The sequence below is a fragment of the Musca autumnalis genome, unplaced genomic scaffold (genome assembly GCF_047663935.1).
Source record: "Musca autumnalis isolate F117 unplaced genomic scaffold, ASM4766393v1 scaffold_5, whole genome shotgun sequence".
Lineage (NCBI taxonomy): Eukaryota > Metazoa > Arthropoda > Insecta > Diptera > Muscidae > Musca > Musca autumnalis.
Window position 1 is genome coordinate 52,369,322 of NW_027412088.1, and position 13,629 is coordinate 52,382,950.

Here is a 13,629-nt window from a genome sequence, read left to right on the forward strand (position 1 = left end):
AGAGTACACTCGCCAGAGAGAATAGAAACAAATGAGAAAACGAAAGAAAATGTTTCATGGCATCCACGCGAAAGAAATAGCAAAACAATATTTACCATGTAATGTAAAAAATACTGAATTGTTTACAAAATGTTTTGAGATGCGATGGCCCTCTGCAATAGCAACAACTTTTGTTTTTTTTCTCTCCCTTTTTATATGCATTGTTGTGATGCGATTAATGGAGGGAGGGGGGAGTGTATTAATTATGCAAAAATGAAAGTGGTTGAACTGCACTGGTGGTCAATCACATTGAATTGCTGCAAACTTTTTGTTGCTACAAACTTTTCATAACTTTCAGATCCAAATTTTCATCATGTTTATTAAAAACGTGTTAATGAGGGGGAAAGGAGGGAGTCAATTGTGCTTTCTTATCTGCAATGATTTGCTTACGACAAATTTGGTGTTTTTTAAAATTGTGGTAGATAAGTAACGCGTGTATATTCAATTCCACATTGTTTCTAAAAGATAATTGACGTCTTTAATTTGTGTTTGCGCGGCGATTATCTGCCGATGTGTGGTCAACCCCTCCACTTATCACCACACACACTTTCTTCCACATAACAATGCAGAATGCAACGATCTATTTGTTACCCACAATTGAATTTGAGATAAATCGATAATAGAATGCCTATCTTTGGAAAGCAAGGTTTAGGTTCATCACATCTTTGAAAATGTCAATTACAGTTCCCTACAAATTGACAGTACATATACGCCGCGTCATTCATTATGGCAAAACGGTTAAGTTGCTATATTTTAATGACGCAGGCAGATAGATGTCTTCACTCTAATAAAAATATGATTTAAAACATCAAAAATGGTCATACTCATTGGACAGTTTAGTTTATTTGTATTACTTCTTCTTGGAATATTTTCGTAACTTATTTGTCGGAAATCTACATTAGGAAAGTAATAATTAGTAGTTTTAGGAAAAATATCTGTCGACCATTAAGCTCCAAAATCATTACATGACCCCTGAGAAGGTCAACGTAATGGTCTGGCTTTGTATATTATTTAATTCCTAGCTGCATCATGAAGCAAAGAACAGAAAATATTTGCCTTAATAGGAATAATTGTAAATTGTTTGATCCACCGTGGTGCTGGACATGCGTACCGGCAGTACCCAAACACAACACATTTTTAAGTTATCCTTCATTGAACATCATAACAAAAAAAAATTCACTTTGTTCCCACATTTTTTTCGGATATTAAGTCTTACATTGCTCTTTAGATTCTTCTGCAGACTAGATTACTTCATTATGATTGAGCCAAGTAGCTACCTATAGGGTCTACAATTTAATATTGTGGGTTTTGAAAACATATGACATAACTCTCAGATATGGTATGTGCCAATTAAAATCAAGTATACCAAATATGCCAAACTCAATCGCAAATAGCCTGTTACGTGTGGAATGACGCCATCTTGGCATCGTTTTGTTACTGGTGTAACAGTAAAAATCTTCAAACCCGAATAGTCATGTGAAAAGCCTAAGCAACCAACCAAATCATCACAGTTGCCTAATACCTGGCCACTGGGCAGTCAAAGGCCCGCCGAAAACAACCAGAACACCAGCCAAAATCCATAATTTTCGATTATAACAACAGTCTTCCTGTGGTCGGGAATTTGAAAGACTGGTTAAAAAACTATTTCGTAAAAAGGGGATGAGGTATTTCGTTCCTCCGGCTTTATATCCCAGATCTGGTTGACTGTCATTTGTTGTTTGATGCAGGATGCTTCTAGGGGGAAGCACTTCACTTATGAATAAGGTATCGAAATTTGTTTGCTTCATCCTTTGCCTCAAAACTGTAGCGGTTCTTTTGGCGTAGAGTCCATATTGTACAAAAAATAAGGGTAAAATATTGTAGCTCACGATGGACAATGCGTCTTATCGAAATAATGCTTTTAGATCCCATAAATGTAAAGACCAAGTCCGCTTCAGGCAATTTGGAGTCGTTCGATCTACATAGATACATTTCTTATGTTTTTACAGCCGACCAATGTGTATCATTAACTCAAAGGGAAAATCATCCTCCTAAAAAGTTAAGTTTTAAGACTGCCAACGTTTGAGCACAATTGGAATTGCTTGTCACGTGCCACTGGGACCTCAAAGTTTCCAAAGTAATTTGTTGGGGCCAAAGGTGATTTTTTACGAAGTTGCCTTAAAGGCCGTAATTACTGCGTAATTACCAATCGACGAGAAAATTTTACCAGTTCATTTCTGTGGCTTAAAAAGTAATAATTGGCTGTAGTCATATTCCAACAAAAATATGGGAAGAAGTAGTAGTTTATGATGGACAATGTGTCTCATCGAAATACTGGCGTTGGACCCCACAGTTGTTAAAACCAAATTCCTTCCAGACAACTTGGAGTCGATATAACTATATTCGTTGTCGTTTGTCTTTCGGGCAGGTGCCCGAGGTAACTTTCGAAGGGTGTAACCCATTAGGTCTAAACATTGTACATCGTAATATTTCTTCCAAACCTAGAACGGTCAACTACTTCGAGTACCTCCCACCACAGAATTTCAGTTATTTTCTATTTTTTCATGGACTCTAAGAATTCTTACGGTGACCAACTAAAACGGTCACATAAAGGGATTGAGTGGCATTGGCCAACCTTTGCACATATTTATCTTTTTCCCACACAAAACACATAAGAAGAGGGACTATATCGGAATATTTCTTGCCCATAGCACTTGCTTTCACTACATAAGATCAGCACTTTTACATTTAAATCTAGTTTAAAGACACTTCTCGGATTGTCTTGAAACTTTATTAGTTTAGAAGTTTTGACTAAAACCCAAGAAGTACCTAACATGCGACAACATCGGCATATTACAGGTAGACGGTAACACAGGCTTGGATATATGTAGGAGGGTCGGGTATAAGTGGTCCAACTATGATATGGCATTTTTGTGAGTGCAGAAAATTTGGTTTAGAAAAATTGTTTATTACTTCATGTCCTACCTAACGATGACCACCACAATGGGCACATCTTTCCTTTACCGACAGTATTCGAAAAAATATGAAATTGTTACCACAGATAGTGCTTTTTATGCTGATTCCAAGGCTGTATAACTTTTGTTGGGGAAATGTATACTTCCCGAGATATGGGACTCGTGAAGTCCCGAAAATTCCCTTGTTGAAAGGCTTGCTACTTAGAGAACATTTTTAATTTAAAAGAAAATGTTGTTCAAGTTCCCGAGATTGGCTCCTGTCCATAGGAGAAAGTCTTAAATCCCCGGTCAAAGGCCGGCTATTAAGAGAAACTTACGATGTTACTTTGTTCCCCATAATGTCCTGTCTAACCAGACAAAATGTTCAAAAACCTGTGGGACAAGTGAGTTGCATTAGGTGGCCATCTCAAAGGATGTAAGAATTTTACTCTTGAACATATGTACATTAATTAGCATAGAACCTTCTTGAATTCATAATCGGGACGAACTAGGTATTTTTAAAGATAAAATATGATTTCTATATATTGACCATATTCCACTTCGTCGATTAGGAATTAGGGTCCTCTGGACGCAATATCTTCATTTTGGGTTAAAAGAGCGCCCTTAGAATGACATTTAAATTTTCTTTAATTATCAGAGGTTCTCTGGGCAGGAGGCAGATGTACTACATGGTATAGCACAATAGGCGTACGTGGCTTTTAGTGAAAATGTTACTTCAGTATATTTCTTATTTTTTTGGAGCGTGCTTGGTTATGGAAAAAATCGAAAAATCCATTTTTCATAATCGGTTTTCGATTTTCCTACCAATGATAGCTCTTTGATCAGACTTTGAAAATATCACATGAAAATTTTAACTTTTAGGAGAAAGCGGAGGTGAAGGGAAGGAGCCCCCTTCCTAACTTCTTGTCCACAAAATCAAAACAAGTTCATGGCAATTTTCATACCCTGGTACAAGACTTTGGGGCGGCGAAAAAAATCGAAAGTCGATTTTTAATTGATTTCTCAAAAGAGAAAAATTGAAGCCTGTTTTTGGATATCATATCGGTAAGCACTTACGCCTTGGACACTAAGTTCCCGGATTATATTCCAAGCCAAAAAACAACATCCATCACACTTTCAATGGCGTAAAAAAAAAAAAAAATCATCCTCGGCCTAATGAAGGCTAGATTTCCTAAGTATTCTAATCATGTAAAACTTATTTACAAGTGCCGTCTTAAGACAAGCCATTCGGACTTGGCGAAAAAAGTAGGACAGAGTCATTGATACAAGAGAAGTCTCCCTTGTCCATAGGGGGATGTTTGTGGGAACATGTGTGCATACGTATTTTTCGACACGCCCCGTTTGTGTTTTGAAATAAAGGAAAAACTTCTTTTGCGTATTCTCGAGCACGATTCGGCCAAAGATAATGGTCCAGGTAAATAGTAGATAGGTAAGTAGGTATCAAGTGTATTGTTATTTTTCCACGATTTTTGGGAATAGATATTTAAAGTGTGTATAGTTATTCTATATGGAAAAACAGTGTGTAGGGTTTTTATAGATTGAATACATTCTGAAAGCAAATGGTACAAGATATGCTTTTTATTATGTGTCAAAGAAATCTGCAGATAGAAGTCCTTCTATAGCTATAATATTTTTACAGGTCTGACATGTTTAGAAGCATTTTTAGTGGTTTCGTAAGTTAAAGAATTGTGTGTTTTTTCTTTAATAAATAGAGACTGTGAACATGCAGGAGTGCTATATGTAAAGACTTTTTCATAATTTTTAGTCAAAATACCTACTAAAGTTTCATTATGTTTTTAAGGCATTCTAATAAGCTTGAATAGAATACATATTTTCGATGCCACCTCCAGAGTTTAAGAATTTTAGTCATGGGAAGATTTGAACACTGGCAGCACATGTGCAAAATCTCATCCACAAGGACGACCTATGTTGAGAATTTATGATTTTCGATTATAGACAAATATTTTCTGGCTTAGAAATATCTACATATCCTTATCTCATTGATTGATTTTAAAAACTACGATTTGGAAACGTTCACAAAGAGGAGAATTATACTGTTGTACTGTTGTGCAGCGATTAGCATACCCGCTATACATACTGAAAATTTTGACACTTCTAACTTTTCCCAAAAATCAATATAGGGCATCAATAAAACCTATGGTAGGTAGTAGATCAATCCCACGACGGCCGTTTCTATGCACCGGATTGACTAGTAGGAATCTTCGATCAGGGCCGTCTTTTCAACAATTATGTGTCTGTTTTGTTATGATAGTAGATATTGTTAAGCGATTGTTTTGACTAACAAGAAATACTTAACATAACCTCAAAAGATCATATACAAAATAGGCGATTAGCAACAATACTAACCACAATAATAAAGAAACAATGTGGCAAATGTATCTTTCTTATCCATAATTTCCTATTGAATATTTATTTCACAACCACAAAATGGGTGGTGATAATGGGGGGTTATCAGATAATCGGAAAAAGGATAACACAACATTTGTACACATAAGTATAACATAAATAATAGTTTATAGTTGGGACACTTACTTGATTAGCTTTACGAGCACGTCTCTCCAAATCTATTCTCTTTTCCATTGTAATTTGTGTTTTGTTGTTTGGCGGCTGGTTTGTAATTGATGACGATGGGAAGATGTGCTGGAGGTTGGTTTTGTGGATGTTTGATCACCAGCGAAAAAAGCAAATGCTTACTGGAAAATATTAAATTATTTAGTTACTAAATATATTAAACATTCTAATTAAAGGAAAACTTACCGCAAAAAGACACCCAATAAAAAAACTTGACCAATTTCGTCTCTTCTTGTCGGTATGCTGTTGCTGCTGCTAACAAACCAACACCAAACCAAAAAAAACTAAAACAAGAAAAGCTGGAGATATTTTCTACCTCTTTGCTGCGTGAGTGTGTGTTTATGTTCTATTTGGCTGGAATTGAAAGCAAGCAAATGTAAACGTATGAAAATTCTGCTACTGTGTTGCTTTTTTTTGTGATATGTGGCGGCGGGCGGTGGTATTGGGCGAATAATAACTAGAAGAAGCATAAAAAAATGCGTGTATTTAAAGGAAGGCTGGCTGGCTGGTTGGCTTATTCAAGTCAAATAACTCCCCAACCCCATTTTCGCTTTGAGATCTACTGTCTCTCAGGGAATGCGTGGTGTTGCATTGACAACCAAAGAAGACCCACTTAGCCTAGAGATAAGTGTGAGTTGTGTGATTCAGTTGTACACCGTTCCTAATGCAGTAGAATGCAGCAGGGCAGGCATCGTTTAGTACATGTGCGTATGTGTGTCTATTGCAGATCTGCTACGGGATCCAGTAGTGGTTGCTAGTACAATATTTCATATTTGATCGATTTGGCAAGTCGGCTCAGCAAAATATATTTTGAGAATTTAATTTTCAAAGTGAAAATGAATGTTTTTTCTTCCAGCCTCCCCGGCCAAGTTCAATGTCTGATTGTGCCTGTGCATGCCAACAATATATTGCAAAGAAATGTATGAAGATTTTCTTTGTTTTTTTCTCTTTTGCGATTTCTTAATTATTGTCACATAAACTAAATAACGAACGCATCACTCACATATCGCCAAATCCAAGAAAATATTAAAATTCAATTTGCGACAACAACTACAAAAACACGGACACACACATGTTTTTCTTTAACAAGATGTTTCGTTAACGTTTTTATCTGATAAAATAAAAATTATGAATTTTTAATTAATTTCGGCACTTATTTCTTCCTCTTTTCGCCGCCAGCCACCAAAAACCACCAACCAAATACCTGTTCATTGCAGTTTTAGTTTTCTTCTAATTTTTTCCTTCACCAACATTTTTGCATTGCTGCCTGCTTTTGGGTTTTTTATTTTAATACTTACAGCCCTTGATCTCTGGAAATGCGCTGGATTTTCAACTTTATTGCTACCCTTTTCGGAGCTGTAAAATGTTCCTTTTAGGGAGATTTCAGATTATTTGAGTTCAATAAAAAATTTCTTTCAAATAAAACCCTTCGACGACTACTTTTGTAACACCACACACAAATAAATTAACGCTATGTTTTGTCGTTGTGTCGGTCTTTTTCTTTTGACTTCAAATTGTTCCGATTTCAAAGGTTTCGACGTAGTTCAATTTCACAATGTCTCCCCCATTCGTCGTTTCATTTTGTTATCTTTTTTGTTTCAATTCTACGGCATTCGAGCGCCAGTTTTGTTACTTTTGTTGTTGTCTTTTATATTGCAAAAGTATATGACGCCGTTAATTTTTAGCAGAGAATACCATCTGTTTTGCATGGCGGAATAAGAAGGTGTTACATCAATCAATAACAATAATTGAGCCATACTAAACGTCAAAATTTGTTCACAATAACGCATTACTGTGACTTTTATTCACAATAATGCATTACGACAACTATGGCCTGTTCCCGTACTTTATAAAGTGGTAAAAGTTGTAAAAGTCGTAAACGATTTTCATATAAATCAAAAACGTAGAGAAGTAAAGACTAAAAGAAATGCATTTTCCAAAAACATATGCTAATAGTTCCACATTTTGGTTTCAGATGGCTACATAACTTACTGGAATTGATAACAGCAATGTCAATCGCTTTTGATTCCCATTTATCCGCACAGAAAACATAAACGTTGTGTTTTGTGGCTAAAATTTGTTTCTTTTCTTTTTTTTTATTGTTTATTCAATGAAAAAATCAAAAGCGAATGCCGTCAAACTTGAGTTTTAATGTTTTTCTTGTCAATATTCCAATGAGTAACAGTTTTCGTTTAACAGAATGTTGTTATGATATCGTAGCAACAGAGGTTAACTCCACCTACAGTTTATTTTAACAATTGACTTTTCCTATCTTATAATATTTACATCTTTGTATAAACGCAAAATGTGTAAAAGTGGTAAAAATTGTAAAAACTTCTTAGTTCTGGAACAGAGCTCTAGTATCACTTCCCAGCAAAAAATTTTGGAAGTTGTGCAATTGGAGTTATGATTTCCCAACATCTTTCGATGTAGTCCAACTGAGTTATGAAAAATGCACTCCGTTCGATACATTTTATAAGCAGTTGCTGTAGAGATCGCTACAGAAAAAAAAAACAGTTGGTTGATCCCTACACATTTCTTCAAAAGACAAACAAGAGTGTATACATTTCGGAGAATTTGTTATAAAATAAAGAAATAAAAACTTAAGTTGCGAAAATTTTTGCGGTAATTCACGAGACAGAAATTTTTAATGGAGCGGAGTTGGAGTCCCTGTCGAAAGCTGAACTAGTGATGGGAAGGCTACATAAAAAACCTTTTGGACGATGAAGCAAAATCAGATGCGCTTGGATTAAATTGAGAACGGAGGAAGTTAGCTCAAATGTGAATGAATTTAATGGAAACTTTTTTTAAATTTGTGTTTCTTTAAAATAAATATAATAAAGTTCTTTGAGTTCTTCTTTTACACAAATAATAAATGCATTTTATTTATGTTGGGATATTTCGCAATCCGAAGAATGAATATAAATTCAATCCAAAGCACTGCATCTTAAGCCGTGATTTGGATCGAAAATGGAGTGCATCCTAGCTGTGTGCTGCGGAAGCAAAATGGAGTGCATCCTAGCTGCGCGCTCTCTTGTAAAATTCATAAGTGAATTCATAGGAAAAGATGTACTCCAACGGCAATTGTACTGTACACTTGTACTGATTAAACTGCATCCACGGATGCAAACTTTTTGCTGGATTGGTCTGTTCCTTTACTTCTGAAAATGGTAAAACCGGCAAAAGTAGTAAAAGTTGCAAACTGCGCTCATATGAATTGTTGGTGTCTGAAGTAAATGAACGCTTTTTAAGTAAAAAGTTGTAAAACTTGAACATTCTTGCACGTAAAGGAACAGAGGTATTAACAGGCTTTACTAGGTCTTATGCCAGACAATGAAAATTTTCATTGAAAACGCTTTGCCATTTTCTTCCAAATTTTCATTGGCGTCTACACACATATATGAAATCATATGAAAATTTTGATATTTTCATTGCTTTGCGTTGGTTTGAGAGTTACTAATTTAAACACAAAGAATAATTTCAGATTACAGAACCTTGTGAACAGAGTTTCACCCCCTTCACACCTCTTACCAATAAACTCATATTCATGTTAATGAAAATGTTCATAGTCTGGCATAAGACTAGGCGTTTATACAAGACCATGGGAAACAACGGGAAAACAGCAGCTAGTTGTCAAAATGCATTATTGTGAATAAAATCACGTACAGAAGGTAAACAAGCAGTTCACAGTAAAGGTCAGAACAGAATCAATCGTCGCTTGCTTTGCTTGCTTCCCCAAATGTCATATTATAAAGCAATGCCAGAGCCTCTTTGCAAATCCGCCTGCGTTCTCCTTTAGGAGGCTCTGGCATGGTGGAATAAGTCGGCTTTCACACAGTGTCGTTTTGACGACACCATTTCGCAGATTCCGTTTTGATATTCATTCGTAGATGTTGTCAGGGTGGGAAAATGTTGTGGCAAAGATAGGAAGAAAACGTACGAAAAAGTACTATTGATGTGAATTCATACACATTATACTTATTTTATTGTACTCATTTATTATCTTTCTTACCTGCAATGATGTTTTTCATCAGAATCAATCTATACACATATTTTGTAATATCTATTTCAACATATTTCATTAAAACATTTTTGTACATTCGGTACATGAATAGTACGCTTAGGTTAAGATGTACGATTGGTACAAAAATCCCGCAAAAATGCAACCCTGCTTACAAAAAAATACGAATGAAGCGAAAACGGAAAGCAAGAAATGACGTCGTCTCCGTGACGAAAGTACACTGTGTGAAAGCCGACTAAGAAGGTGTACATCATGGTACAATAATACAGGTAGCATCATCAAGCCAGCTGATGGTAACATAATGTGTCAATTGCATTGTATTGATGTCAAATTTTGACATCTTATGTTACCAACAATTACCGATGCGGCTACCTGTATATTTGTACCATGGTGTACATCAAATCAAACCAAACTTCAAATTTGGTCACAATCAAGATCTATTTAACAGGTCACGTAAGTAGCACAACAACAACTCATTTTTGGCGGAAAATTCTTCAATATGTCAAAATGTTTGTTTACGTTTTCATACAATTTATTCACAATAACAAAAAATTTGACAGATTGAAACCAATCAGCTGGTCGTTTTACGCCACCTTATTATTTCATCATGGTCACAATAATACATTGCTGTGAATTGCTTGTTTACATTTTGTATGAGATTTTATTTACAATAATGCATTTTGACAACTAGTATGATGATCAACTGTTTTTGGCGCTACACCTTCTTATTCCACCATGATATGAACGGAACACAAAAAAGAAATCGACGATTTTCATTCATAATTTTAGCTTAGTTCCTTTACTTTTTTAATGGTAAGAGTGGTAAAAGAGAAAAGTGTCAAAATCTCTCAAGATTGCTCTCTCATGAACATTTTTACCAGAAAAGTAAAGGAACGGAAAAATGGTGGATCTGGCAGCAATGTCAAAAAGAAACATAAAAAAATCAATTTTCGTCTTTTATTTCACAGTTTTTAATTTAGTTTTGTCAGCGTTCGACTTTTTCTTCTGTTTTTCGCCCTTTTCCTTCTTCATTGTGAAATAATCGTCAAACAAAAGTCGAAAAATCAGTTCTGCCATTTTTTACCTGCAGAAATTTGTCAGGTAGCCTCTGGTAGAAGAGAAAGCCATTCTCGCTCTCAATCTCTTAAAAATTGCTTCCAGTTTTGCCACTTTTCGGGGTTAAGGAACGCTTTGCAGGTTAAAAATGGTAACAAATGGTAAAAATAGTAACCTCAGGTAAGTAAAGAAACACAGCTTTTACAACTGTTTTTGCAGTTGTCTGGACGCCTACGTCACACAGCATGATGAAATTATAAGGTGGCGTAAAACGGCCAGCTGATTGGTTTCAATCTGTCAAATATTTTGTTATTGTGAATAAATTGTATGAAAACGTAAACAAACATTTTGACATATTGAAGAATTTTCGGCCAAAAGCGAGTTGTTGTTGTGCTACTTACGTGACCTGTTAAATAGATCTTGTCACACAGGCAAGTTTTGGGTTTTTCACAATCAAAACATGAACTCAACTGTCCTGTCACGTGTAAACGCAGGGTTACACTAAAAAACGAACGCTAACCCTGCGTTTACACATGACAGGACAGTTGAGTTCTAAAATTATGAATGAAAATCGTCGATTTCTTTTTGTCTTCCATTCACATATTTTGTTTTTGTTCATGTTCTTTTGTTTCCAACGCATTTGAATTATCATCTCACTTCCTTTTCACAAAAATGTCAAAAATTTGTTAACCCGACTGTCTGTGAAAAAATGATGGACAGCTGTGAGACAAACGACAAATGTATGTATGTGTTAGTAAATCAGAGTTGTATTTGAAGACAAACTGTCTAGTGTAAACGCCTAGTAAACAACAAAATTGAAAACAGTGAAATAATTTGAACTTTTTCTTTTTGACATTGTTACCAGATCTTCAATTTTCCGTTTCTTTACTTTTTGGTAAAACTAGTCATCAGAGAACAATTTTGACAGTTTTCTCGTTTACCACTTTTATCATAAAAAAATAAAGGAACAAAGCTACTTTTATTATTGCGCCATGGTTTGTTACATGGCAAAATTACCCAGGTAGTGACATCGTAAAATTTTGAATATGTTGTGTCAAAACTTTCTTTATGTTTTTGGGGAAATTACAACAAAAATAATTTTTTTATAAAGGGATTTGACTTTTCATATTCGATCAGCTGGTGCGATCGAATACCTGCGTAATTGTGCCATGGTTTGTTGCCACACATTGTTAGTCCATTTTATATTAGGCAATTTTCAGTTTGAAGGAGAGGGAGGTGAGGCATATGGTAACCTTTTGCCTCCCAACACCCTCTCTCACCTACAAACTGACAATTGCCGCAAGGAAAATTGCCTAATGTAAATATGGACTAAGAAACTTTTTACACGACTAATTTGTCGGTAACTCAAAAAACGTGTTATAGTACGTTTATATATAACCGGATTTGGTCCCGGGCCACAAAAAAATTATTTTCGCTGATATTTTGACATGAAACTGAAATGAAAAATATTTCCTTCATAATTTTTTTCATTTGACAGTTTTATCCTTTATAAAGGATTTCATTTCCAATTTTCATAGAAACAGAATTAAGCCCCTGGCGGATTTAGCACATAAATCTCTAAAACGGCGTTTGCATTAGACCTTTTTGGCGGGTTAACCTTCTTTATGAGGGCTTATTTGAGGTTTGCGCTATGTTTTTAATATATTTCAATTATTATCTCACTTATTTTTACAAAAATGTCAATCATTTTTTACCCCTATATGTTAGTAAATCAGGGTTGTATTTTAAGACAAATTGTCTTGTGTGAAGGCCTAGTAATAGGTCTGTTCGATAAGCCAAAAGTTTGTACGAATTTGTACAAACTTTTACAAAATTCTGTTCGATAACAAAATTGTTCAGTAAACGAGAAATAGGAAGTAATTGCAAGTACTTGCAAGAACTTCCAAGTACTTTTAACTTGCGAAGTTATCGAACAGACCTAATGTCATTTAATTAAAGATTTACTCAATTCAGAATAACACACAACTTTGCCAGATGCTACAATGATTAATTCACAATAACGAAAGATTGTGAAACCTGGCAACTTTGTTGGATAAAAGCTGGAAGGATCTATAGATCGAGAATGGCTTTGCCATATGGATCTATAGATCGAAAAAAGCGAAACGGATTTTCACATTCCTCCATTTCATGCATGGTAGAACATATATAAGGTAAAGTAAATACTACAACAAATACAACTCAACAACAACCACATAGAAATTTGTTTTTGTTTGTAAAGCTAGTGTCAAAAGTCTATGTAAACAAAATAAGGAAATCTCTATAAATTATTTGAATTTGAAAAAAAATTTCACATTTGATTGAATATTTTGGAAAACATGAATAAAAATTCGTTACATTTTCAATTTGGACGTTTCCACATCATTCCACTAAATGCATAATTTCTCGAAGAAAGTAGAATTCTTGCAAAAATGTTTGGGGTAGCTGGAAATTCATTGAAAAAGGAGAAGCTGGTTCAATCTTTTGTTTTTGATATCAAAGAAGCATATGTTTATTAGGTCTTTAATTTTTTCAAATTCAAGAAAATACCTCACATATTAACAAACGTTACATATCATTGATATGAAGAAGTCTTTCTGGGAAATAGTTTTTTTCGGAATGATATATTTTTTCCTCAAAAAATATATATCCGCAATGTACATCGAAATAGAAATAAATATATAAAATGTCGTATGGAATTTGACACTAACGTTACAACCCAGTTCAGTCAGCTGTGTATTGATGTTACCTTTTGTTGTTCTACCATGCATTTCATGGCACAATTACAGGTAGATGCATCAGCCAACAACTACAACAAAAACCAGCTCAGTAGTGCGATTCTCTAACTCATTTTTTGAGTTACCGACAAAAATCGGTAACATTTAAACGCAAAATTATGAATGAAATGTTCAAATAAAAGTTGACAACACTTTTGCTATCGGTAGAACTTTGCGACTACTTTCTATTGAT

General features: G+C 34.9%; 1 protein-coding gene across 6 annotated transcripts in view; it reads right to left on the reverse strand.

The window, feature by feature from the left end:
• Window positions 1-13,629, reverse strand: part of Mapmodulin (acidic leucine-rich nuclear phosphoprotein 32 mapmodulin) — a 48,860-nt gene that overhangs the window by 20,432 nt on the left and 14,799 nt on the right. Inside the window, exons 1-3 of one of the 6 annotated variants that reach the window (XM_073956108.1) lie at window positions 6,884-7,320; window positions 5,772-5,939; window positions 5,547-5,707 (exon numbers count right to left, since the gene is read on the reverse strand). The exons of 2 other annotated variants lie outside the window; for them this stretch is intronic. In XM_073956108.1, coding sequence (XP_073812209.1) covers window positions 5,547-5,594 — 48 coding nt within the window. In that variant the 5' untranslated portion in view covers window positions 5,595-5,707; window positions 5,772-5,939; window positions 6,884-7,320. Of the gene's footprint in view, window positions 1-5,546; window positions 5,708-5,771; window positions 5,940-6,789; window positions 7,321-13,629 lie in introns of those variants that run through there. 3 more of the 6 variants (XM_073956105.1, XM_073956106.1, XM_073956109.1) reach the window with 3 other exon arrangements.